The sequence below is a fragment of the Mustelus asterias genome, chromosome 10 (assembly GCF_964213995.1).
Source record: "Mustelus asterias chromosome 10, sMusAst1.hap1.1, whole genome shotgun sequence".
NCBI classification, from domain to species: Eukaryota; Metazoa; Chordata; class Chondrichthyes; order Carcharhiniformes; family Triakidae; genus Mustelus; species Mustelus asterias.
Genome location: NC_135810.1, coordinates 113499652 through 113525893, shown reverse-complemented (window position 1 = coordinate 113525893; position 26242 = coordinate 113499652). Strand labels below are relative to the sequence as shown.

Below are 26242 nucleotides of genomic sequence, written 5' to 3'. Positions count from 1 at the left end.
TGGAATGTGGCGGTTAGGAGATTTTCACAGTAACTTCATTGCAGTGTGTAAATGTAAGCCTACTTGTGACACTAATAAATCAACTTTAAAAATAAATTATTTTTCCAACACTTCACCAATGAAAGGTTTCTATCTGCTCTAAGAACTTCTTTAAAAACTTTAAGCAAATCACCTGTATAGATAGAATCATAGAATCCTACAGTGCAGAAGGAATCCATTCGGCCCATCAAGTTTGCACCGACTGCAAATGGTAAAAATCGCAGCATGCTGTTGTGCAGAGGGACCTGGGTGTCCTTGTGCAAGAATCACAAGGAGTTGGTTTGCAGGTGCAGCAGGTAATTAAGAAGGCAAATGGAATTTTGTCCTTCATTGCTAGAGGGACGGAGTTTAAAAACAGCGAGGTTATGTTGCAGCTGTATAAGGTACTGGTGAGGCAACATCTAGAGTACCGTGTACAGTTTTGGTCTCCTTACTTAAGAAAGGATATACTGGCACTGGAGGGGGTGCAGAGGAGATTCACGAGGTTGATTCTGGATTTGAGAGGGTTGGCTTATGAGGAGAGACTGAGGCTATACTCATTGGAATTCAGCAGAATGAGGGGAGATCTTATAGAAACATATAAGATTATGAACGGAATAGATAAGATAGAAGCAGGAAAGTTGTTGACGCTGAAGGGTGAAACTAGAACTAGGGGGCATGGCCTTAAAATAAGGGGGAGCAGATTTAGGACTGAGTTGAGGAGGAACTTCTTCACCCAAAGGGTTGTGAATCTGTGGAATTCCCTGCTCAGTGAAGCAGTTGAGGCTACCTCATTGAATGTTTTTAAGGCAAGGATAAATAAATTTTTGACCAGTAAAGGAATTAAGGGTTATGGTGAGCGGGCGGGTAAGTGGAGCTGAGCCCACAAAAAGATCAGCCATGATCTTATTGAATGGCGGAGCAGGCTCGAGGGGCCAGATGGCCTACTCCTGCTCCTAGTTCTTATGTTCTTATGACCGCAATCCCACCCAGGCCGTATTCCTATAACCCCACATATTTACCCTGCTAATCCCCCTGACGCTAGGGTCAATCAACCTAACCCGCACATCTTTGGATATAATATCTTCTATATCACAAAGAATAAAGGAGTGGGTTATTTATTCCTTCCTTATAATTTAACCCGTGAACTCCTTCGCAGGACTGATGAATAATAATTATTTGGAGTCTGTTTGGAAGTCAATTTCCAGCTCCAATTTCAGAACACAACACCCTCTCTGAGCCACATGTCTTTAACTTTTCCTTTGCTGTCTGGGCCAGCTGTCAATCACAGGGTGGCCCAGACAAGGGGCGGGGCGACTGTCCGGCGCAGGCGCAGTGTTTCCCCTCCCGCGCCTGCGTCCTGCGGACCCACTGCCGCGCAGGCGCAGTGTGCGCTGATCGTTCCTAGGAGAACAGGTGAGTGAGAGACAGAGGGGAGAGGGGGGAATGGTGGGGGAGGGGGAGGGGGGAAAGTGGTAGCGACAGAGGGTGACTGTGGGGCTGTCCACAGGAGAGGCGAGATCCCCCAGGAGAGAAGCTCTGTGAAGGATGGACCTGAGTGAACTGGATTAAGATAAACCCCCTTACTGTCAGTGTGTGTGTCAGGATGTGTGTGTGTGTGTGTGCGTGTCAGGGTCAGTGTGTGTCAGGATCTGTGTGTGTGTCAGGATCTGTGTGTGTCAGGATCTGTGTGTGTGTCAGGATCTGTGTGTGTGTCAGGATCTGTGTGTGTGTGTGCGTGTCAGGGTCAGTGTGTGTGTCAGGGTCAGTGTGTGTGTCAGGATGTGTGTGTGTGTGTGCGTGTCAGGGTCAGTGTGTGTGTCAGGGTCAGTGTGTGTCAGGATCTGTGTGTGTGTCAGGATCTGTGTGTGTCAGGATCTGTGTGTGTGTGTGTCAGGATCTGTGTGTGTGTCAGGATCTGTGTGTGTGTGTGCGTGTCAGGGTCAGTGTGTGTGTCAGGGTCAGTGTGTGTGTCAGGATGTGTGTGTGTGTGTGCGTGTCAGGGTCAGTGTGTGTGTCAGGGTCAGTGTGTGTCAGGATCTGTGTGTGTGTCAGGATCTGTGTGTGTCAGGATCTGTGTGTGTGTGTGTCAGGATCTGTGTGTGTGTCAGGATCTGTGTGTGTGTGTGCGTGTCAGGGTCAGTGTGTGTGTCAGGGTCAGTGTGTGTGTCAGGATCTGTGTGTGTGTCAGGATCTGTGTGTGTGTGTGTCAGGGTCAGTGTGTGTGTCAGGATCTGTGTGTGTGTGTGTCAGGATCTGTGTGTGTGTCAGGATCTGTGTGTGTGTGTCAGGGTCAGTGTGTGTGTCAGGATCTGTGTGTGTCAGGATCTGTGTGTGTGTGTGTGTGTGTGTCAGGGTCAGTGTGTGTGTCAGGGTCAGTGTGTGTGTCAGGGTCAGTGTGTGTGTCAGGATCTGTGTGTGTGTGTGTGTGTCAGGATCTGTGTGTGTGTGTGTCAGGATCTGTGTGTGTGTGTGTGTCAGGATCTGTGTGTGTGTCAGGATCTGTGTGTGTGTGTGTGTGTGTGTGTCAGGATCTGTGTGTGTCAGGATCTGTGTGTGTGTGTGTCAGGATCTGTGTGTGTGTGTGTCAGGATCTGTGTGTATGTGTGTCAGGATCTGTGTGTGTGTGTCAGGATCTGTGTGTGTGTGTGTGTCAGGATCTGTGTGTGTGTGTGTGTGTCAGGATCTGTGTGTGTCAGGATCTGTGTGTGTGTCAGGATCTGTGTGTGTCAGGATCTGTGTGTGTGTGTGTCAGGATCTGTGTGTGTGTGTGTCAGGATCTGTGTCTATGTGTGTCAGGATCTGTGTGTGTCAGGATCTGTGTGTGTGTCAGGATCTGTGTGTGTCAGGATCTGTGTGTGTGTCAGGATCTGTGTGTGTCAGGATCTGTGTGTGTGTGTGTCAGGATCTGTGTGTGTGTGTCAGGATCTGTGTGTGTGTCAGGATCTGTGTGTGTGTCAGGATGTGTGTGTGTGTGTGTGTCAGGATCTGTGTGTGTGTGTCAGGATCTGTGTGTGTCAGGGTCTGTGTGTGTGTGTGTCAGGGTCAGAGTGAGTGTGTGTGTGCATCAGGCTCAGTGTTTACGGGTCGGTCTGTGTGCATGCGCTAATTTGTGCACATGTTAATGTGTCAGTGCCTACACGTCATAGAATCCTTACAGTGTAGAAGGAGATCATTCAGCCCATTGAGTCTGCACTGACTCTCTGACAGAGCATCCTATCCCCGCAACCCCACACATTTACATAGAACATAGAACATAGAACAGTACAGCACAGAACGGGCCCTTCGGCCCACGATGTTGTGCCGAGCTTTGTCTGAAACCCAGATCAAGCTATTTCCTCCCTATCATCCCGAAGTACTCCATGTGCCTATCCAATAGCTTCTTAAATGTTGCTAAAGCTTCTGACTCCACTATCCCTGCAGGCAGTCCATTCCACACCCCAACCACTCTCTGAGTAAAAAACCTACCTCGGACATCCTTCCTATATCTCCCACCACGAACCCTATAGTTATAGATAGATAGAACAGTACAGCACAGAACAGGCCCTGCGGCCCACGATGTTGTGCCGAGCTTTATCTGAAACCAAGATCAAGCTATCCCACTCCCTATCATCCTGGTGTGCTCCATGTGCCTATCCAATAACCGCTTAAATGTTCCTAAAGTGTCTGACTCCACTATCACTGCAGGCAGTCCATTCCACACCCCAACCACTCTCTGCGTAAAGAACCTACCTCTGATATCCTTCCTGTATCTCCCACCACGAACCCTATAGTTATGCCCCCTTGTAATAGCTCCATCCACCCGAGGAAATAGTCTTTGAACGTTCACTCTATCTATCCCCTTCATCATTTTATAAACCTCTATTAAGTCTCCCCTCAGCCTCCTCCGCTCCAGAGAGAACAGCCCTAGCTCCCTCAACCTTTCCTCATAAGACCTACCCTCCAAACCAGGCAGCATCCTGGTAAATCTCCTCTGCACTCTTTCCAGCGCTTCCACATCCTTCTTATAGTGAGGTGACCAGAACTGCACACAATATTCCAAATGTGGTCTCACCAAGGTCCTGTACAGTTGCAGCATAACCCCACGGCTCTTAAACTCCAACCCCCTGTTAATAAAAGCTAACACACTATAGGCCTTCTTCACAGCTCTATCCACTTGAGTGGCAACCTTTAGAGATCTGTGGATATGAACCCCATTTACCATGGCTAATCTTTCTAACTTACGCATCTTGGGACACAAAGTGGCAATTTAGCATGGCCAGTCCACTTAACCCGCACATCTTTGGACTGTGGGAAAAAACCGTAGCATCCGGAGGAAACCCATGCAAACACAGGGAGAAAGTGCAAACTCCACACAGTCACCCAAGGCCAGAATTGAACCTGGGTCTCTGGCGCTGTGAGGCAGCAGTGCTAACCACTGTGGCACCATGCCGCCTGATGTGTCTACACCAGTGTTTGTGTGTGCCAGTGTCTGCACACATGCCGGTGCGGTCTGGGTTGTGACTGTGTGTTGCTGCTGTCAGGACTGCAAACAGAAGATCAGGTCTGATTAAATCTGTGGAGGGAGAAAACAAGATTTCTGTGAAGGATGGACCTGTGTGGACTGAATTGAGATAAACCCCTTCACTGTGTGTGTCAGGATCAGTCAGAGTGTGCGTGTGCGTGTCAGGGTCAGAAACAGTAAGGCCGGAACTTTACCATCCCGCCTACCACGGGAATTGGAGCAGGCGAGGAGCAGAGCATTGGACGGTCTGTTGACCTCCGGAGGGATTTTGAGGCCTTGCTCGTCCCAAAACCGTAAAATCCCGCCCAAGGTCAACGGACCTACCCATGTTTCGCCCCTCGCCTGGTCCAATTCCCATGGCGGGTGGGATGGTCAAGTTCCGGCTTTAATGTTTTAGAGCAATGACCTTTCGTTGGAACAGTGATATGAGTGTGTATGTTTACTTTGTGTTTGCTGAACCTTTAAATAAGTGTGATGGAGCAGGCTCTACATTGAGTGTTTGGAGTTAACGGTGGGTTCTCCCTGCAGGCTTCAGGCTTGTCTTGCATCTCTTCTTGGCTTTGACAGTGAAATAAGCACCGTAAAGTTTTATTTAAAAACTTATACATAAACCTGAATTTAAAATGTCAGCTGGGGTGGCACAGTGGTTAGCACTGCTGCCTCACAGTGTCAGGGTCCTGGGTTCGATTCCTGGCTTGGGTCACTGACTCTGCAGAGTCTGCAAGAATTTTGGATTAGTTTGCAATTTTCTTTCATATTTTTGTTGAAATTTGGTTGGGGAAAAAAAACATTTAACGTGTGTTTTAAAATTTGAACCACATTTGAAAGGTCTCTCCCTGTTTCGTCTGTCTAAGATGTTTCGTATTCTAGATTTTGAACTGCGTTGCTATGTATAGGTATATGCTAAAGTTCCTGTGATATACAGGCTAACTGTAGAGTTTATAAATTACTCTCTTTTTTTCCCTTTGTAGGTTAAGGTGAAAAAAACTGAAAAATAAATTGGTTGATTGGCATCATGGTGCTGCATCCAGTTATTTCTAAGCTTGTCGGGAAATGTGTGGTCCTTGCCAGTGCTTCACCGCGCCGGAGAGAAATTTTGACCAACGTTGTAAGTACAGATTTCCTGTTAAACAATAATTCCCTTGTGCCTGTACTTGCACGGTGAAATAAGGGGTGGAATTTTACCAAAGACAAAATGACGAAGGTGTTATTTCGGGTGAGAAAACCGGTGTGATACCGGCATGATTCACACCGCAATCACCCCGCACTGAAAGAACGCCCAAGGGAAACGCGCCGGCGTGGGGTCCCTAGGCACGTGACTTGCCCCAGCTAGCTCAGAGCTGCGCAATGTTAACAAAGGGGAGCTGCATTTAAATGTTCATCTGGACTCAACACGTCAGCTCTTTTCTCTCCTTACAGATGCTGTCAGACCTGCTGAGATTTTCCAGCGTTTTCTCTTTTGGTTTCAGACTCCAGCATCCGCAGTAATTTGCTTTTACTTTAGCGAGATTAATTCATTGACATCAAGACATTTAGTAATCCTTTTGGCTAAGGTCAAGTGTCAGACCAAGCTTAGGTTGAGGGTGCAAAGCCTTATTTTCTCAGCTTGGATCTTGTTTCTTTCTTTCCCTTGTGGGCACCTTGAATTGGATTCATTTGGACTTTGAGTTTGGTTTCCGGAGCAAGCAAGGAATGGATTTGGGTTTGCCTGGTCCATTGTGGAAAAAAATTCCCTCTGTGCCTGGCCCTTCCTTATTTCTGATCATCTCCAGCCCCATTGGCCTCATAATATCTGGGCCCCAATTCTGGCTTTTGGGCCATCTCAAATTTTAATTACCTCACCATAGGCTTCAGCTGCAATGGCTTTAAGTTCCACGATTCCTTCCATAAACCTCTCTGCTTCTCTTTCGTCCAACACTCCTTAAAACCTACTTATTTATTGAGGCTTTAGATACTCTTATGATTGTGTGGCCAAATTCCGCTCCAACTCCATTTTCAAGTTTGCTGATGACACCACCGTAGTGGGTTGGACCTCAAACAATGATGAGACAGAGTACAGGAATGAGATAGAGAATCTGGTGAACTGGTGCAATGGCAATAATCTCTCCCTCAATGTCAGTAAAATGAAGGAGACAGTCATTGACTTCAGGAAGCATAATGGAGGACATGCCCCTGTCTACATCAACGGGGATGAAGTGGAAATGGTCGAGAGCTTCAGGTTTCTAGGTGCCTAGATCACCAACAACCTGTCCTGGTCCCTCCACGACAATGCTACTGTTAAGAAAGCCCACCAATGCCCCTACTTTCTCAGAAATCATAGAAACCCTACAGTGCAGAAGGAGGCCATTCGGCCCATCGAGTCTGCACCGACCACAATCCCACCGAGGCCCTACCCCCACATATTTACCCGCTAATCCCTCTAATCTACGCATCCCAGGACTCTAAGGGGCATTTTTTAACCTGGCCAATCAACCTAACCCGCACATCTTTGGACTGTGGGAGGAAACCGGAGCACCCGGAGGAAACCCACGCAGACACGAGGAGAATGTGCAAACTCCACACAGACAGTGACCCAAGCCGGGAATCGAACCTGGGACCCTGGAGCTGTGAAGCAGCAGTGCTAACCCACTGTGCTACCGTGCCGCCCAAGGCTAAGGAAGTTCAGCATGTCAGCTACGACTCTCACCAACTTTAACAAATGCACCATAGAAAGCATCCTTTCTGGATATATCACGCTTTGGTACGGCTCCTGTTCTGTCCAAGACAGCAAGAAACTACAAAAGTTTGTGAGCGTCGCCCAGTCCATTATGCAAACCAGCCTCCCATCCATTGACTCCATCTATACTTTGCACTCTCTCGAAAAAGTAGCCAGCATAATCAAGGACCCCACGCACACCGGACATACTCTCTTCCACCTTCTTCATCGGGAAAACAATACAGAAGTTTGAGATCGTGTACCAACCAACTCAAAAACGGCCTCTTCTCTGCTGCCATCCGACTTTTCGATGAAGCTGCCTTATGTTAAGTTGATCTTTCTCTGAACTGTAACACTATATTCTGCACCCTCTCCTTTCCTTCCCCCCCATGTACTCTATGAATGGTATGCTTTGTGTAGCGCGCAAGAAACAGTACTTTTCACTGTATCCCAATACATGTGACAATAATAAATCAAATAATAAATAAAAAAATACTATTATTATTATTTAAATGGAGAAAGACTGCAGAAAGCTGCAGCTCAGAGGGATTTGGGGGTCTTTGTGCATAAATCGCAAAAAGCTAGCATGCAAGTTCAGCAGGCCATGAGGAAGGCAAATAGAATGTTAGTCTTTATTTCAAAAGGAATGGAGAATAAAAATGGGGAAGTCTTCTAAAACTATACAAGGCACTAGTTAGAGCACACCTGGAATACTGTGAACAGCTTTGGCCCCCTTATCTAAGGAAAGACATACTGGCATTGGAGGCAGTTTAGCAAGGGTTCACTAGGTTGATCCCGGGTCGGAAGGGACTTTCTTAGGAGAGGTTGAGTAGGTTGGGCCTGAAACTCATTGGAGTTTGAAGATTGAGAGGCGACCTTACTGAGACATATAGGATTCTCAGGGGCTTGACAGGGTAAAGGCTGAAAGGTTATTTCCCCTTGTGGGAGAGTCGAGGACAGAGGGCATAATCTCAGGGTAAGGGGTCACCCATTTAAGATAGATGAGGAAAACCTTCTTCCCTTAGAGGGCTGGAGCTGTGGAATTCTTTCCCGCAGAGGGCTGTAGAGGCTGGGTTGTTAGGTATGTTAAAGGCTGAGAAAGACAGATTCATAATCAGTAAGGGAATCAAGAGTTATGGGGATAAGGCGGGAAAGTGGAGTTGCGGACTATCACATCAGATCAGTCATGAAATCATTGAACAGCAGAGCAGACTTGATGGGCCGAATGGCCTACTTCTGCACCTGCATCTTATGGACTGCCCTAAAATCTAATACCCTAATAAGTGGTTGGGTGTCGAATTTTACTTCATAATGCCCCTGTGAGGAGTTTTGGACATTTCATTACGTTAAAAATACACGTTGTTGTTCATTTAAAAATCTTAAGTAATGTATGTGGCTATACAGCAAACAGGCCAAGCGCAAAATGGGGACCACCATGGATGTGGTGTATGCCCTGAAGTGCCAGGGACGGACCCTGTTTGGCTTCGGTGTTTGGGGATAGTTTTAAATCTCCCAACCTAGTGAAACTTGTATTCAGTGAACTCATTTTCAGTTTTGTACATGCGTATTTATTTATTTTAAGATTTCTTGCTAACTTTCCTCACTCCTTCCTGAAAAGTTTTCTGAGATTTTCTGATTAGTTTCAGATTAGCAGCAACCCCACTAATGTAAGTGGATCACCATTTGTATTAAAGTAATATCGTAAAAAATAACTGCAGCTTCATTTCCATAAATAGTGCTCACCTAGTTATTAATTTGTGAGCAAACATATGAGCCTTGATGGTTAGTATTGGTAGAATAGAAGGCGTCAGACTGGACTCAGATATATAGCTCTCTCCTCTTGAGTCAGATGGTCACTGTCCATCTTTGGGATGAGATAAAGTTTATTTTTTGCTGTCCCAAGTAGGCTTACATTAACACTGCAATGAAGTCCGAAGCACCCGGAGGAAGCCCATGCAGACTTGGGGAGAATGTGCAGACTCCGCATGGACAGTGACCCAAGCCGGTTATCGAACCTGGGTCCCTGGCGCTGCGAGGCAGCACTGCTAACCACTGTGCCACAGTGCTGCCCTTTGGGGTGAGATGTTGAACTATGTGGCCTCCTGAATTGACATAAAAGGCCTACTTAAAGGAGAACGAGAGTGTTCTTCTGGTATCCTGACTGACACTGAACCCACAATCCAACACTTCAGAACAGACTATCCTGCCATTGGTTTGGTTGCTGTTTTTTTTATTCTTTGGGACATGGGCAGAGTGGATAGTCAGAAGCTTTTTCCCAGGGTGGAAGAGTCAATTACTAGGGGGCATGGGTTTAAGATGCAAGGTTTAAAGGAGATGTTTGAGGCACGTTTTTTTCCGCAGAGAGTGGTGGGTGCCTGGAACATGTTGCCGGGGGAGGTAGTGGAAGCAGATATAATAGTGACTTTTAAGGGGCGTCTTGACAAATACGTGAATAGGATGGGAATAGAGGGATATGGTCCCCGGAAGGGTAGGGGGTTTTAGTTTAGTTGGGCAGCATGGTCGGTGCAGGCTTGGAGGGCTGAAGAGCCTGTTCCTGTGCTGTAATTTTCTTTGTTCTTTGTTGTTCTTACTGTCCTCCAATCAAATACACATTTTCTAGATTGGACTATTGATTGCACATAGAATCATTCTGGACATATGCAAAATTGCTTAGGCAACATCTCTCTCTTTACAGTGATATGCAAGTTCTGCACCTACCCAGGATGAATTATTCATGACGATACGCAAATAGCTGATTGGATAGCAAATGGACGGAAAAACAGAGCAGAGTAGGGACAAAGGGTGACCATTTTGATTGGAGAAAGGTAGGAAGCGGTGTGCCACAAGGATCAGTGTCTCAGCACTTGCACATAATGCCCCACCTCTGTTTTTGGCAGGGGCAAGGGGGAGAATGGAGGGGGAGTCCCAAAGTGGTTGAGGTGCATTTGAGCAATGCTGGAAAACGTACACAGTTTTAGGATCCACACCCACGGAGAGTGAGTATCAACGCTATTAGACTGGTGCTTTGCTTTTGGGGGTGCAGGAAGGCGGCAGAAACACAGCACTTTTGATTATTGTAAACCATCACTCAGTGGTAACTGAGGGGAAACATCAAAGCTTTAATGATAAATGAAATTTTTCCTCCTTGTGGCACAAGTTAAGACCCTTCATCGTCCAGAAGATATCCATGAAAATCCAGTGTTAATGACGCATTGCTTTGTATGTAGCTATTTAGGGAGAGACTTGCCACTCCGGTTATCTCAGAAGCTGTTCAGCTGTGGTGGCTGAGCAGCAAGTTGGCTATTTTTCTTGAAACCAGAACGAAGAGCGTGCCCCAGACACAATTACCGTCTCAACGTCTCCCTCTCCCATCCCTATTCAGGTTTGTTGTAATCAAAAGAGCAGTGTCTTTCTCACACCACTAGAGGGAGAGCAGTGATTGTCGAAGCTCTGATAAAAGGTCATTGAACTGGAACGGAGACGGGGATTCTCCCAAAAAAATTCTACGTGTTGAATTCGTGGGAAAACTGGAGTAATTCACGCTGTTTTTTTTTCAGTGGGAGTTCACACTAGAATCTCCCACACTCTGTGCACTGCAGAGGCCACCAGCGTGAATCTCATTAGATTTCAGGGAGCGGGGCCTATTCACACTGGAGAGGCTGAAATCAGCGGGCCTCTGTGCATGTGGGGGATACCAGACCACTCCCCTCTCCGGCAGACCCCGCCCCCGGCTGACCAACACCCCCGGCCTGCCCTGATTGCTGGCCTCTGTCCATCCCCGACCTGATCCCAATGCAGAGTGGCAGCGGGACCCCCCACCCCCACCGATTGCCCCTAGGCCCCATCCCTTGGCACTGTCCCATGCCCTGTGGGCAGTGTCAATGTGCCCCCCGGGGTATGGGCACTTTGCTCCTTGGGCAGTGTCGGGGGCACAGGCTGGCACTGCCAGGGTGCCCATGCCCAGGGGGCACCATGCCCCTGCTGGCCCGACCCCCTGGGAGGGGGGGCCCCGATTGCACCCCCTCCCACCCCCCTCCCCCCCGCGCCCCCGTTCACTTCAGCGGGGTCAGGTTGCTAGCTCCGCGAAAGTGGGGAGCTTCTGTAAACCCCGCTGGAGTGAAACATTCTGGCGGGGTGGAAGATGCTAAAGCGGGTCTGGAGAATTCAGTCCCAGGCTTATTTAAATAGTATGTAAAATACACAGTTAAATGCTAGTCCTGCCTCTCAGCCAATTTCCGCGCAGATGCTGCTGGAAATCCGGGCCTGGGAGACGCAGGTGTGGTGCGAACACTCGCGGGAATCCCTCAAATCAGCCGACACACGATTCTCCCGGCCCGCTACATTAAACAATTAGCACAATGGGATGGGAGAATCACCCCCGCTATCTCTCCTCGGTCTTCCACTTGATCTGCTGAACATTTCCAGCGCTTTCTGTTTTCATAACCTTGATAGGTTACAGGTTAGGTTACAGGGTCCTGATTGTCAGGGCAATTACTCCATATTGTACGACTACACTGAGCAAAATGTTGCTGTGGCAAGGAGTGCTTCATGCCAGACTTGGGCTCCGAACGGCCGATCTCTGGGTGGTCGTACCCGGCCGATGCGCTGGGGCAACCCCCCCTCCAGATGTCCCCACCTGCGGACAGCATGGGAACGGAGTTCACCGTTCCAGTTCAATGACCTTTTATCAGAGCCTCGACAGTCGCTGCTCTCCCTCTAGTGGTGTGAGAAAGACACTGCTCTTTCGATTACAACAAACCTGAATCGGGACGGGAGAGGGAGACGGTGAGACGGTAATTCAGCCTTGGGGCACGCTCTTCATTCTGGTTTCAAGTAAAATAGCCAACCCGCTGCTCAGCCACACTGCTGAGCAGCTTCTGAGATAACCGGAGTGGCAGGTCTTCTCATGGACAATTACCCCGAACTGGGAACCATCAGAAACCCTGATTTAAACCGGAGACTCCTTCCGCAGAAAATTTACCCAGGAAAAGTTAGAAGAATTAAAATCACTGAAGTCAAAGTTAAAGATTATTTATTAGTCACAAGTAAGGCTCACATTAGCACTGCAATGAATTTCCTGTGAAATTCCCCGAGTCGCCACACTCTGGCGCCTGTTCGGGTCAATGCGCCTAACCAGCGCATCTTTCAGACTGTGGGAGGAAACCGGAGTACCTGGAGGAAACCCACGCAGACACGGGGAGAACGTGCAAACTCCACACAGACAGTGACCCAAGCCGGGAATCGAACCCAGGTCCCTGGCGCTGTGAGGCAGCAGTGCTAACCAGTGTGCCACCATGCCGCCCCGTTCTAACTTCTGGGTAACTATATTACTTCCTCTCCCCAACTAACACCACTCTCACACCACACCCTCCTGACCCCCCCCCCCCCCCCCCCCCCCCCCGACTCCCCAACCCTCTGACTGTCCTCCTACCCTCCCTCCCTCCCTCTGAATACCCTCCTGACACCCCTCCTCCCTTTGACTACCCTTCTGACTCCCCCAACTCTCAGACTATCCTCCTGATCCTGACCCCGTCCCCCCCGACCCTCTGACTATCCCCTTACTCTCTGTCTACCCACAACGAAACATTTGGGGAACGTCTCTGGCATGGAGAGGAAGTGTCAGGAATATACCCATCAGTTAGGCAGTTCCTGGAATAGTTTTGTGTATCGGGTACAATCATGCGATAGAGCCTGTCTCCTTTTTCCTTGGGATGGCTAAGTTCACATTTGCATAGAGTGACATTCGGAAAAAACCGAGCAACTAACCTGCTCAAATATCAGAGATTGCCTCTCAATTTAAATGTAATTAAACTTGTCTGACAGTTCATCGCGCTGCGTTCCTACATTGCTATTTTACTTCATTGCTGCATCAGAATCCTCTCATTCTGTACCTCATGGGAGGACAATCATTAGAAGGGGGTCAGTAGCATAATGGTAAAGTTACTGGTCTCGTAATTCAGAACCCTGGACTAATACTCCAGGGATATGGATACAAGTCCCACTACGGCATCTGGGGTAATTTAAATTTGATTAATAAATCTGGAATAAAATGCCATTCTCATTGATAATGATCATGAAACTACTGGATTGTTGTTAAAAACCCATCTTTTCACTCATGTCCTTCAGGCAAAGAAATCCACAAGACTGGTTGACTCTTATCTGCCCCCTGAAATGGCCGAGCAAGCCACTCAGCTCAAGGGCAATAAGTGCCAGCGACAATCACATTAGCAGTCACTTCTCGGCTTCTTGGCTAAGATCAAGCACTGGATCAAGCCCAAGATCTCCCACCTATTGACTCTGTCTACACTTCCCGCTATCTCGGAAAAGCAGCCAGCATAATTAAGGACCCCATGCACCCCGGACATACTCTCTTCCACCTTCTTTCGTCGGGAAAAAGTCTGAGGTCACTTACCGACCGACTCAAGAACAGCTTCTTCCCTGCTGGTGTCAGATATTTAGAACAGTACAGCACAGAACAGGCCCTTCGGCCCACGATGTTGTGCCGAGCTTTATCTGAAACCAAGATCAAGCTATCCCACTCCCTATCATCCTGGAGTGCTCCATGTGCCTATCCAATAACCGCTTAAATGTTCCTAAAGTGTCTGACTCCACTATCACTGCAGGCAGTCCATTCCACACCCCAACTACTCTCTGCGTAAAGAACCTACCTCTGATATCCTTCCTATATCTCCCACCATGAACCCTATAGTTATGAACCCTATAGTTATAGTTTTTGAATGGATCAATCTCGCACTAAGCTGATCTTTCTCTACACCCTAACTATGACTGTAACACTACACTTTGCCCTCTCTCCTCTCCTCTATGAATTGTATGCTTTTGTCTGTATAGTGCGCAGGAAACAACACTTTTCACTGTATACAAATACATGTGACAATAATAAATCAGATCAAATCTTGGGTGCCTTCAGCATTCAAACCAAATTGCCTCAGCAATGATGACTGTGGTAATTGGTTCATGGCAGTTAGAGGGTGAATAACAATTAGGAGCGCATCAGCAAAGATAGGCTCGTCTGTCCCTCCAACCCGTTCCGCTATTCAATTAAATCATTGCTGATCTGTACCTGAGCTTCCTTTACCCACCTTTGATCCCGAACCATTGGTTTCCTCACCTAACAAAATGCTCAGTTTCTAAGTTTAATTAAGTCTAAGTCTAAGTTTAACTCACTTAATCTGCCCTCAACTGCAATTTGGGGAGAGATCTCCACCAGGCTTTATGAGGAAGAACATCACCCCTGAGTGCCCTAGCTCTGATTTTAAGGTTGTGTCCCTGTGTTCTGGGTACCTACACCAGAGGAGATTACATCTTTCTAGGCATCCTATTTGACCCTGTGGCCATCCTCCACAGTTCAGTTCGATCACTCATTCATCTTCTGTACTGGAGGGATTGCTAATATGTAACCAGCCTTGGTAATTTAACCTGTTTAGCCTGGTGATATTTATGTTATGGTTGTTTTTCCCAGAGTCCTGTAACCTATGTTCTTTCCTCATCTTGCAGGGTCTTAGGTTTGAAGTGGTGCCATCTTGGTTTAGGGAGACACTTGACAAGTCTTCTTTTAAGATGCCGTTTGATTATGCAATGGAGACGGCAAAGGAAAAAGCCCTCGAAGTGGTAAAGAGGATGCACCTGGTATGTAATAGAAATCCGATTAAGTTATGTATCGAAAAGTCCTGTTTCTACTACATTGAGTGACCAGTGTAATTGTTTTTGTTTGCAATGGGGCCCTGAATTTTTTTTCATTGGGAAATGAACATCCGAATGAACATAGAACATAGAATGCTTTGAAATAAATGTTTTAGCACATCTACCAACTTAGAAGAGGGAGAAATTTCAGACAAAGCTGTTGTTAAACACTGGTTCAGAGTGTTTGTCCAAATCTGGGCGTCACATTTTAAGAAGGATGTGAGGGCATTGATTTCAGAGAATGGTTCTGAGCTGAAAGACTTCAGTTACGAGGACAAATTGGCGAGGCTGTGATAGTTCTCTTTAGAGGAAAGATGATTGATTGAGAAGAGATTTGATAGAGGTGCTCAAAATCATGAGGGGTCTGGTCAGAGTGAATAGGGAGAAAGTGTTCCCATTGGCGGAAGGGTTGAGAACCAGAGGTCACTGTTTTATAAGTGAATGGTAAAAGGAACAACACAGACATGAGGAGAAATGATTGCATGTGGCGAGTGGTTAGGATCTGGAATGCACTGCCTGAGAGTGTGGAGGATGCAGACTCAATCATGGCTTCCAGAAGGTATTGGATCATTCACCGAAGAGAAAATATTTACATAATTACATCGGGAAAGTTAGGGGAATGGGGCTAGCAGAGGAAATCTCTCAGAAACCCACACAGACATGCACGGAATAACCTCCTTCTGTGTCACATAGAAACATAAAAAATAGGAACAGGAGTAGAATACTCTGCTATTCAAAAATGCCAAGTTACAGAGCTAAAGAAAAACAAGCATAAGGTCACAAAAAACAATGATAAGTAATGCATTAATTCATTATTATTAGTTATACATATTTTGTATCCAAATGAAATAAATGTATAGATTTTATTTTGTTGCCTGATTGAGTGAATACTGTAAGATAAAGAGTTACACTGGTCTGTCGTTCAGTGGTTAGCACAGCTGCCTTAGTGCTAGGGACCTGGGTTCGATTCCTGGCTTGGGTTACTGTCTGTGGGGAGTCTGCATGTTCTCCCCGTGTTTGTGTGGGTTTCCTCCAGGTGCTCCGGTTTCCTCCCACAGTCCGAAAGACGTGCAGGTTAGGTGCATTGGCCATGCTAAATTCTCCCTCAGTGTACCCAAACAGGTGCTGGAGTGTGGCGACTAGGGGATTGTCACAGTAACTTCATTGCAGTGTTAATGTAAGCCTACTTGTGATGAATAAATAAACTTTACTTACTTATGATAAATTACAAAATAGTCTATATTTATATAACTGGGCTTTGTTATATTGTGTTTGCCACACATTAGATGTGTCCTGAACAATCTATAAACAGCAAGCATGAACACCATCCCTTAAAGTAGCTTCACCGAATTGTACAATTCGAAACAGTCGAGAGCCACAATCAGCAGAGTATAAGCATCAGGAAACTGAAACTAATAACTACAAGATGAATCGATTGAAGCATTTTTTTGCTGCCTGTAACTTCCAATTTTTTTGTTTTCACTTAGCTAATTCTCGTGTGTGTAATGCACTCTTGTAAAAAGATTGGGATAGAGTGTCATCGTTGGCTCTATTCAGTAAAACTCCCTCAAAATGTGCTGGTTAGGTTACAGTTGGCATCTGCTTTTAGATTCTGACCTTGGGGGAACTGTCTGTGCAGAGTCTGCACGTTCTCCCCGTGTCTGCGTGGGTTTCCTCCAGGTGCTCTTCTTTCCTCCCACAGTCCAAAGATGTGCAGGTTAGGCGGATTAGACATGGGGATAACACGGTTATGGGGATAGTGTGGGGAGTAGGCCTGGGTAAGATGCTCTTTCGGAGAGTCAGTGCAGATTTGATGGACTGAATGGCCTCCTTCTGCACTGTAGTAATTCTATGGTTAAAAACAAATCTGCTTAGAACTCTATTGTTTGAGCCTCTAGGTTGCTGTTCAGTAAACATAGAAGATAGAACATAGAACACAGAAGATAGGAGCAGGAGAAGGCCATTTGGCCCTTCTAAGGTCATTTGGCCCTTCGAGCCTGCTCCACCATTCATTACGATCATGGCTGATCATCCAACTTAATAGCCTAATCCTGCTTTTTCCCCCATAACCTTTGATCCCCTTCACCCGCCTCTTGAATACATTCAATGTTTTGACATCAACGACTTCCTGTGGTAATGAATTCCACAGGTTCACCACTCTTTTGGGTGAAGAAATGTCTCCTCACCTCCATTCTAAATGGTCTACCCTGAATCCTCAGACTGTGTTCTGGACTCCCCCACCATCAAGAATATCATAGAATCCCTACAGTGCAGAAGGAGGCCATTCAGCCCATCAAGTATGCACCAACCACAATCCCACCCAGGCCCTATTCCCATAACCCCACATATTTACCCTGCTAATCCCCTGACAATAGGGTCAATTTAGCATGGTTAACCAACCCAACCCACACATCTTTGGACTATGGGAGCAAACCGGAGCACCCAGTGGAAACCCATGCAGACACAGGAAGAATGTGCAAACTTCACACAGACGGTGACCCGAGGCTGGACTTGAACCTGGGTCCCTGGTGTTGTGAGGCAGCAGTGCTAACCACTCTGCCACCATGCCACCCTCCTCCCTGCATCTACCCTGTCTAGTCCTGTTAGAATTTTATAAGTCTCTATGCGATTCCCCCCCCCTCATTCCTCTGAACTCCAGCAAAAACAATCCTAACCTAGTCAATCTCTCCTCATACATCAGTCCCGCCATCCCCAGAACAGCCTGGTAAACCTTTGCTGCACTAAAGGAGACATGAGTTCCACTTCTTCATAAACTACCTTTATTTCTTTGATCTAATTCCACATACAATTCTCCTCACAACACCCAGTGCCACCTGTAGCCGCTTTATACACCAGTGATTTCTATTGAACAATTGACATCAAATTGGGACTTAATTGGAAGGTCTGTTAACCCATTCCTAACATCTATCACTGAACAGTAACGAAGAGGCAAAACGTAACATGTCTCGCCAGCACAAAAAACCTCCAGTATAAATTCATAGCTTTATTCAACAGCTCTTGTTACCTTTAAATACTGCAATGAAAAAACAGTTGGCATAGTTTTTTTTTGTCAAGTACTATTTATTTACAAAAGTTAGAAAGTGTAGTTTAACCTTGATATCCTACTTGGGGGTGAAAAAAAGCAATAAAAGATTCTGAACTTTCTTTCTCCAACAGAAACACTTCAAGACTCCAGATGTCGTCATTGGAGCAGACACTATTGTGGTGAGCACAAATAATGTGGAACTTGCAGAAAAATCTCCTGATGTGTCAGCTTCATTCTTGCATTGAATTTTAAAGTTATTGGAGGTCTGCCCTGACCCTAGTTATGACTGTAACACTACATTCTGCCCTCTCTCCTTTCCTTCTCTATGTACAGTATGCTTTGTCTGTATAGTGCCAAGTACTCATCAAGAAACTCGTTGGAGTTTAGAAGGATGAGGGGGGATCTTATGGAGACTTATAAGATAATGCGGGGGCTGGATAGGGTGGAGGCGGAGAGATTCTTTCCACTTAGTAAGGAAGTTAAAACTAGAGGACACAGCCTCAAAATAAAGGGGGGTCGGTTTAAGACAGAGTTGAGGAGGAACTTCTTCTCCCAGAGGGTGGTGAATCTCTGGAATTCTCTGCCCACTGAGGTGGTGGAGGCTACCTCGCTGAATATGTTTAAAGCGCGGATGGATGGATTCCTGATCGGTAAGGGAATTAAGGGTTATGGGGATCAGGCGGGTAAGTGGTACTGATCCACGTCAGATCAGCCATGATCTTATTGAATGGCGGGGCAGGCTCGAGGGGCTAGATGGCCTACTCCTGCTCCTATTTCTTATGTTCTTATGTAACAATACTTTTCACTGTCTACTAATACATGTGACAATAATAAATCAAATTTTTAAAAAATGCATTAAAAACAATCACCAGCACCGCTCCCTATTAGTTTCAAGGAATTGCTGCATTTGTATTACTAAAATTAATTAAACTCGCTGTGGTAAGTAGGAATCCTCTAAATGACGAGATTCACGTTCCTTCAATGCCTCTCAAACTGTCTATCCTAAAAAGGGAACAGTTCAAATGGTGAGACTTCATTCCTGCAAATAGGAATCACAGAATACTACAGTGCAGAAGAGGCCCTTCAGCCCATCGAGTCTGCATGAAGTGCCCTGCCCTGCCCACCTAATCCCACTTGCCAGCACTTGGCCCATAGCCTTGAATGTTATGATGTGCCAAGTACTCATCCAGGTACTTTTTAAAGGATGTGAGGCATCCCGCCTCCACCACCCTCCCAGGCAGCGCATTCCAGACCGTCACCACCCTCTGGGTAAAAAGGTTTTCCCTCAAATCCCCCCCTAATTTTAACTTGTGTGCCCTTGTAACTGACCCTTCAAATAAGGGGAACAGCTGCTCCTTATCCATGGCCTGCACTCTTACAGATAACCCCATTATTTGCAACTTCTCAAATATTTATCCACCTTTCCTCCAGTCAGTCTAGAGATTATCTACAAAACCAGCTCGCTTATCATTTGCTTCTAAAGAAGAGTTTACACTCGACTCTTGTGTACCAACACCAAACTTTGCTATCTGTATCCGAGAATGTATTAAGTTTCTATAACCCCTGTCCTCGTTGACAAATATTGCCTCACATCCCCCATTTCAGAATTTTCATCTTCATAATCTTGAACACCTCAATCAAGTTACCCCTCAGTCTTCTCTGCTCCAGAGAAAACAACCCAAGCCTACCCAATCTCTCTTCATTGCTTAAATGTTCCATCCCAGGCAGCATCCTGGTGAATCTCCTCTGCACCTCCCCCAGAGTGTTCATGTCCTTCCTATAATGTGGCAACCAGAACTGCACATGATACTCCAGCAACCTGTTCCTCAAAGATTTTGGATCTTGATTGTTTTTTTTCCTCTTCTTTCTGAATATGCTCCCTCTCTGTTATTCTGATCTTTGTATTTTGCAATTCTAGACTGGTGCCCTGAACTTTCATTTGATTGTGTTTTGAGTTTTAACTTGTGGTTCTTCACATTTTTCAGAAAATGTAAAGTAAGTTGGGTTGAATTCTCAAAAATATTAATCTTTCAGAATAAATATTTTAAAAACGTGACAGCTGAAGCAAATGAACCAGCTCAAAGGGAAAGTGCTAATGTGACAGCGGTCTGCAGTCACAGTGCAAGTCTGCGGGCAATGCCAGAGCATGGGCAGCTTAAGGCATGGGCTGCCAAGCGGTCTGCAGTCACAGTGCAAGTTTAATTTTTTTAAAAGGAATAACAAACAGCAAGTGTTGCAAACTATCTCCCTGGTGTGGAGTTGCCAGCGTTGGACTGGGGTAGACACAGTAAGTGGTCTCAAAACACTAGGTTAAAGTCCAACAGGTTTATTTGGTAGCACGAACTTTCCTGGGGCTGGAGACAATTTACACCTCTTTAACCTGTGCTTAACTCTCTCTCCACTCACATTGTCTGCACCTGTAAAGACTTGATTACCTGTTAAGATTCGCATTTATACCATTATCTTGTAATTGAGTTTGTGTAAGAAGACTCATCTGATGAAGGGGCAACGCTCCGAAAGCTCGTGCTACCAAATAAACCTGTTGGACTTTAACCTGGTGTTGTGAGACTACTTACTGAAACTATCTCCTGATTGATTACTGTTCAGCAGGCAGCATTGAAACTAAGCCAAGTATAAAGAATGAGAAAGCCAAAACTGGAAAGCTGAAATCAAAATGGAAAGTTCACGGCAGCTTCATTTACATTGTCAAAGGGTAATGTTTCCAGCGTATACTCTTCTTCACGGAGTCTTAGTCGGACATGAATTGACAGAAAACCAAAGGAGGTGAAATTGTAGAAGGGAAAACCTGGTCAATTAGTGGATTAGTAAGGGACAAGGTGAGGTGCGGGCAATGCCAGAGCATGGGCAGCTTAAGGCATGGGGTGCCAATGGTGAGATGCTCAAAAGGTCAGTGTTGGGAGGAAAGATGGGAAGGGGTGAGGCTGTGAATGGATTTAAACGTGAAGATGAAAATTCTGAAATGGGGGATGTGAGGCAATATTTGTCAACGAGGACAGGGGTTATAGAAACTTAATACATTCTAGGATACAGATAGCAAAGTTTGGTGTTGGTACACAAGAGTCGAGTATAAACTCTTCTTTAGAAGCAAATGATAAGCGAGCTGGTTTTGTAGATAATCTCTAGACTGACTGGAGGAAAGGTGGATAAATATTTGAGAAGTTGCAAATAATGGGGTTATCTGTAAGAGTGCAGGCCAGAGTGATTTTGGATTCTCTTGCCCCAAACTAAATCTCCAAAGCTCTACAGCCCTACATAGCTGTAGAGATAGTAAACAGTGTTTTCCACCTTGCAAGCTTTTATTTTGGAAACAGCTGTAAATTTTGACTTAAGATTTTGTCATATCAATATAAAAAAAACATTTTTTTTATTTTTGAGTCATGATACAAGCCCAGCTAGCTCAGTCGATAGATCATGTGACGCTTAATCTCAGGGTCGTGGGTTCATGCCCCACGTTGAACACCATTGGGTGTCCCTGCCTCACAGTGCCAGGGACCCGGGTTTGATTCCCGGCTTGGGTCACTGTCTGCGTGGAGTCTGCACGTTCTCCCCGTATCTGCGTGGGTTTCCTTCGGTTGCTCCGGTTTCCTCCCACAGTCCAGAGATGTACAGTAAGGTGGATTGGCCACGCTAAATTGCCCCTTAGAGTCAGGGAGACTAGCTAGGGTAAATGCATGGGGTTATGGGGATAGGGCCTGGGTGGGATTGTGGTCGGTGCAGACTTGATGGGCCGAACGGCCTCATTCTGCACGTTATGATTCTACAAGAATTATTTTTATTCAACTAAAATATTGCCCGCATATGCATCATAATCATTTTCTGTCTTGAAAAGTTGTTTTGCCTGAAACTTGCTGAATCCTGATTTTTTTTTAATGGTGTAATGATTTGAAAATGAGTAGCTTGACTCATCAGAATATTGATTCTAATTTTTGAGTATCAGCAAGCTACCTAATCTCATGTTGAGCAATTCAGGCTGTCCTTGACTATTATACACAGATATATGCACTTGTAAACAGGGGGTCATTGGGTAGCATTTGGACTGTTCAATCTTCCCACGCACTGCTGCCCCCCACTCCCTTTTCCACAACCCAGCCCGAAGTTTTAGTGCTCTTAGTTATTGTACAAATAGTTCTCGTAAAGTTGTCGAGGATTTGGGCGGCACGGTGACACAGTGGTTAGCACTGCTGCCTCACGGCGCCAGGGACCCGGGTTCGATTCCCGGTTTGGGCCACTGTCTGTGCGGAGTCTGCACGTTCTTCCCGTGTCTGCGTGGGTTTCCTCCGGGTGCTCCGGTTTCCTCCCACAGTCTGAAAGACATGCTGGTTAGGGTGCATTGACCCGAACAGGCGCCGGAGTGTGGCGACTGGGGAATTTTCACAATACCTTCATTGCAATGTTAATGTAAGCCTGACTTGTGACTAATAAATAACCGAAAGTTGAAGTTTATTTATTAGTCACAAGTAAGGCTTACATTAACACTGCAATAAACTTTTGATTGAGTGATATGAAGTCTTCCATGGAGACTAATTTTCACTTTATTAGATGTGTTTATAATTTTTTCCCCCTTTTCAGTCTATTGATGGTGACATTCTCGAGAAGCCTGCAGATAAACAAGCTGCACACGCTATGCTGTCAAGGTTTGTACTATTTCTTTAGTGTATCTGGCAGTGTTAGATAAATATCTGTGATGTAGAGACTTAACAAGTACCTCACAGAGACTTAATGGATATGAATTGATAGCAAGACAAAGGAGGTGAAATTGGGGAGGTGGGTACTGAAAAACAAGGTCAAATAGGCCATTCGATGAAGTGAGGTGCCAAGCTTTGGGTGGAGAATGCCAGAACCCGGGCAGCTTAGGCATGACTGCCAATGAAGGGATGCTCCGAAGGTCTGTCTCTGGTGTTTAGCGCGCTCAGAGCCGGTGCAAACCCCCATTGGGATTCCCCCAGCCACCGTGCCCGGACATAATAAGCATTCAAACATTCTTGGTCTGTTCCAAGCCGGGTTCTCCCAGCTCCCGGGATTCATCAACCCTCGGGCACAGCAGGAGCCTGGTGAGAATCACTACTCGTCTCCACAAATGGAGACCAGGTATGATGGCCTCGCCAGGGGGCGTTGGAAGCCCCTGGGTAGTCAGGGACATGGCTGGACAATGCCCATCTGACAGTGCCACCTGGAATCCTGGTAGTGCCAGATGGGCATTGCCAAAGTGCTGGGGCAGTGCCAAGGGGGTGGAGCCTGATGTGGGTCTGAGGAGGTCATGAAGGGGTAGAGCATGAAGGGGGAACCACTCGGGATGGCCCCGATGCCGGTAATCTGTGTTGGGGAGGAGGTTGGGGAAACATGCCTTCATTGGGAGTGGGGGGGGGGGGGGGGGGGCGGAGAGACCTCAATGTCTGGGGTGGAGGGGCAGGGAGTTCTCACTTTCACTTTGAGATTGAGGCGCCCTTTAACAACAGTGCTTGATCGCCATGAAGCTGGGCTTCCTGGCGTGTTTATGCCCCCCCCCCCCCCCCGCCCCCCCTCAGAACTGGTGGAAAACTCAGCCCTCTCCCAAAAAATAATTAAGTGTGTTGAGATTGCAATCAGATTCATGTTGGACATGCCGGCACCAATTACCCCGGTTTTCTCGCCCAAAATGACACTTGGTCATAGAATCCCTACAGTGCAGAAGGAGGCCATTCGGCCCATCGAGTCTGCACTGACCACAATCCCACCCAGGCTGTATTCCCGTAACCCCACATATTTATCCTGCTAATCCCCTGACACTAAAGGGCAATTTAGCATGGCCAATCAACCTAACCCCACACATCTTTGTAGTGTGGAAGGAAACCGGAGCACCTGGAGGAAACCCATGCAGACACAGGGAGAACGTGCAGATTCCGCACAGTGACCCAGGCCAGAATTGAATCCCTGACGCTGAGAGGCAGCAGTGCTAACCACTGTGTCACTATGCCGTCCCGGTCATTTTCTAGGAAAATTCCATCTGACCTTTCAAGTCTATCCAGCAGCTGAAATAGTTTGCTTTTGTGATAATTTTTAAGCACTGCTTGCGTGTGCAGCTATTGCCAAGTTGTAATGTTTTGTGTATTTTCTATTCTTTAGATTAAGCAATCGTGAGCATAGCGTCTACACCGGGGTTGTAATTGTCCAATGCAGCTGCAAAAATGGTGATTATTTGTATGTTTACCACAGAATTGCCCACTTTATTATTTCTTTCGCTGTTTGTTCCTTTTTAATTAGGCTTTGAGAATGGTGTTTTTCAGTATGTGCTGTGAATGGTCATTGTATTCATGCTGTTTAATTTCCACTTGTTTAATAAGTGATTGTAAGCAAATTAAGAACACTTCCATGACTTTTAGGTTGGTCCTTCAAACCTGTTCTACTATTCAGTTAGATAACGGTTGTTCCTTAGCTCACCTCCATTTACCTGTCTCAGTTCAACACCCTTGATGTATTTAGCTAACAACAGTGGTTACCTCTGCTGTCTCACAGCGCCAAGGACCCGGATTCGATTCCCGGCTTGGGTGACTGTGTGGAGTCCACGCATTCTCCCTGTGTTTGCGTGGGTTTCCTCCAGGTGCTCCGGTTTCCTCCCACTGTCCAAGAGATGTGCTAGTTGGGTGCATTGAATCATAGAACCTCTACAATGCAGAAGGAGACCTTTTGGCCCATCAAGCCTGCACCGACAACAATCCCATCCTATCCCCTGTCACCCCACATTTACTCTGCTAATCCCCCCGAAACTAGGGTCAATTTAGCTGGCCAATCAACCCGCACCTCTTTGGCCATGCTAAATTTTCCTTCAGTGTACCTGTACAAGCATCGGAGTGTGCCGACTCGGGGACTTTCACAGTAACTTGATTGCAGTGTTAATGTAAGCCTGCTTGTGACTAATAAATAAACTTGAAACTTTAACTTATCAGTCTGTTCATCTCAGTCGCTGATGTATCTGTGGCCTTTTGGGAAGTGAATTAGCCTAGTTCTAATTTTATGGTTAGAGAGTCTAGAGGTTTACAGCATGAAAATAGGCCCTTTGGCCCAACTTATCCATGCCGCCCAGTTTTTAGCATTAAGCTAGCCCCAATTGCCCGTGTTTGGCTCATATCCCTCTATACCAATCTTACCCAAGTAACTGTCCAAATGCTTTTTAAAAGACAAAATTGTACCCGCCTCTACCACTACCTCTGGCTGCTCGTTCCAGACACTCGCCACCCTCTCTGTGGAAAAAATGCCCTTCTGAACCCTTTTGCATCTCTCCCCTCTCACCTTAAACCTATGCCCTCTAGTTTTAGATTCTCCTCCGTTGGGAGAAGATGTTGACTTCCCACCTCATCAATGCCCCTCATTATTTTCTAGACTTCTATAAGACCAACCCTAAATGTCCCACGATCCAGGAAAAAAAGTTCCAGTCTATCCAGCCTCTCTTTATAACTCAAACCATTTAGTCCCGGTAACATCCCAGTAAATCTTTTCTGCACTCTTTCTAATTTAATAAATTCTTTCTCTAATAGGGTGACCAGATCCATACACAGTATTCCAAGTGTGGCCTTACCAATGTCTTGTACAACTTCAACAAGACGCCCCAACTCCTGTGTTCAAGGTTCTGATCCCTTTTTCCTTTTAATCCAGCCCGCCCCCCCACCCCGCTCATCCCCAAGACAATTAATATTATTAGGGGAGGCGATGGCCCAGTGGTATTATCGCTGGACTATTCATCCAGAAACTGAGCTAACGTTCTAGGGACCCGGGTATGAGTTCCGCCACAGTGGAATTTGAATTCAATAAAACGAAATCTGGAATTAAGAATCTACTGGTGACCATTAAGCCATTGTCGATTGTCAGGAAAACCCATCTGGTCCACTAATGTTGTTTAGGGAAGGAAATCTGCCGTCCTTACCCGGTCTGGCCTACATGTGACTTCAGAACCACAGCAATGTGGTTGACTCTCAACTGCCCACTGACATGGCCGAGCAAGCCACTCCGTTGGAAGAAGGCAGCTCACCACCACCTTCTCAAGGGCAACTAGGAATGGACAATAAATGCTGGCCAGCCAACGACACCCATGTCCCATGAATGAATACGAAAAAAATTGTGCTTGGCTTTTAATTTTAAAGATCTTGATTAGATCAGACTTTGATCTCTTAAAGCCAAGGAAATGCATGACACGTGTAAGCAATATGCCTTCGTAATTTAACACTGCCATTAACTTTCTAGTGGGATTCTCCCAAAAAGATTCGAAGTGCCGAATTTGTGTAAA

At 46.2% G+C, this 26242-nt stretch overlaps 1 protein-coding gene across 5 annotated transcripts in view; it reads left to right on the top strand.

The window, feature by feature from the left end:
• Positions 1-1385: 1385 nt before the first annotated feature.
• asmtl (acetylserotonin O-methyltransferase-like) overlaps positions 1386-26242 on the top strand; it is a 61058-nt gene continuing 36201 nt past the window's right edge. Inside the window, exons 1-6 of one of the 5 annotated variants that reach the window (XM_078222483.1) lie at positions 1386-1434; positions 5494-5630; positions 14733-14864; positions 18096-18143; positions 22555-22619; positions 24088-24152. In XM_078222483.1, coding sequence (XP_078078609.1) covers positions 5538-5630; positions 14733-14864; positions 18096-18143; positions 22555-22619; positions 24088-24152 — 403 coding nt within the window. In that variant the 5' untranslated portion in view covers positions 1386-1434; positions 5494-5537. Of the gene's footprint in view, positions 1607-4625; positions 4647-4997; positions 5103-5329; positions 5351-5493; positions 5631-14732; positions 14865-18095; positions 18144-22554; positions 22620-24087; positions 24153-26242 lie in introns of those variants that run through there. The other 4 variants (XM_078222484.1, XM_078222487.1, XM_078222485.1 and 1 more) reach the window with 4 other exon arrangements.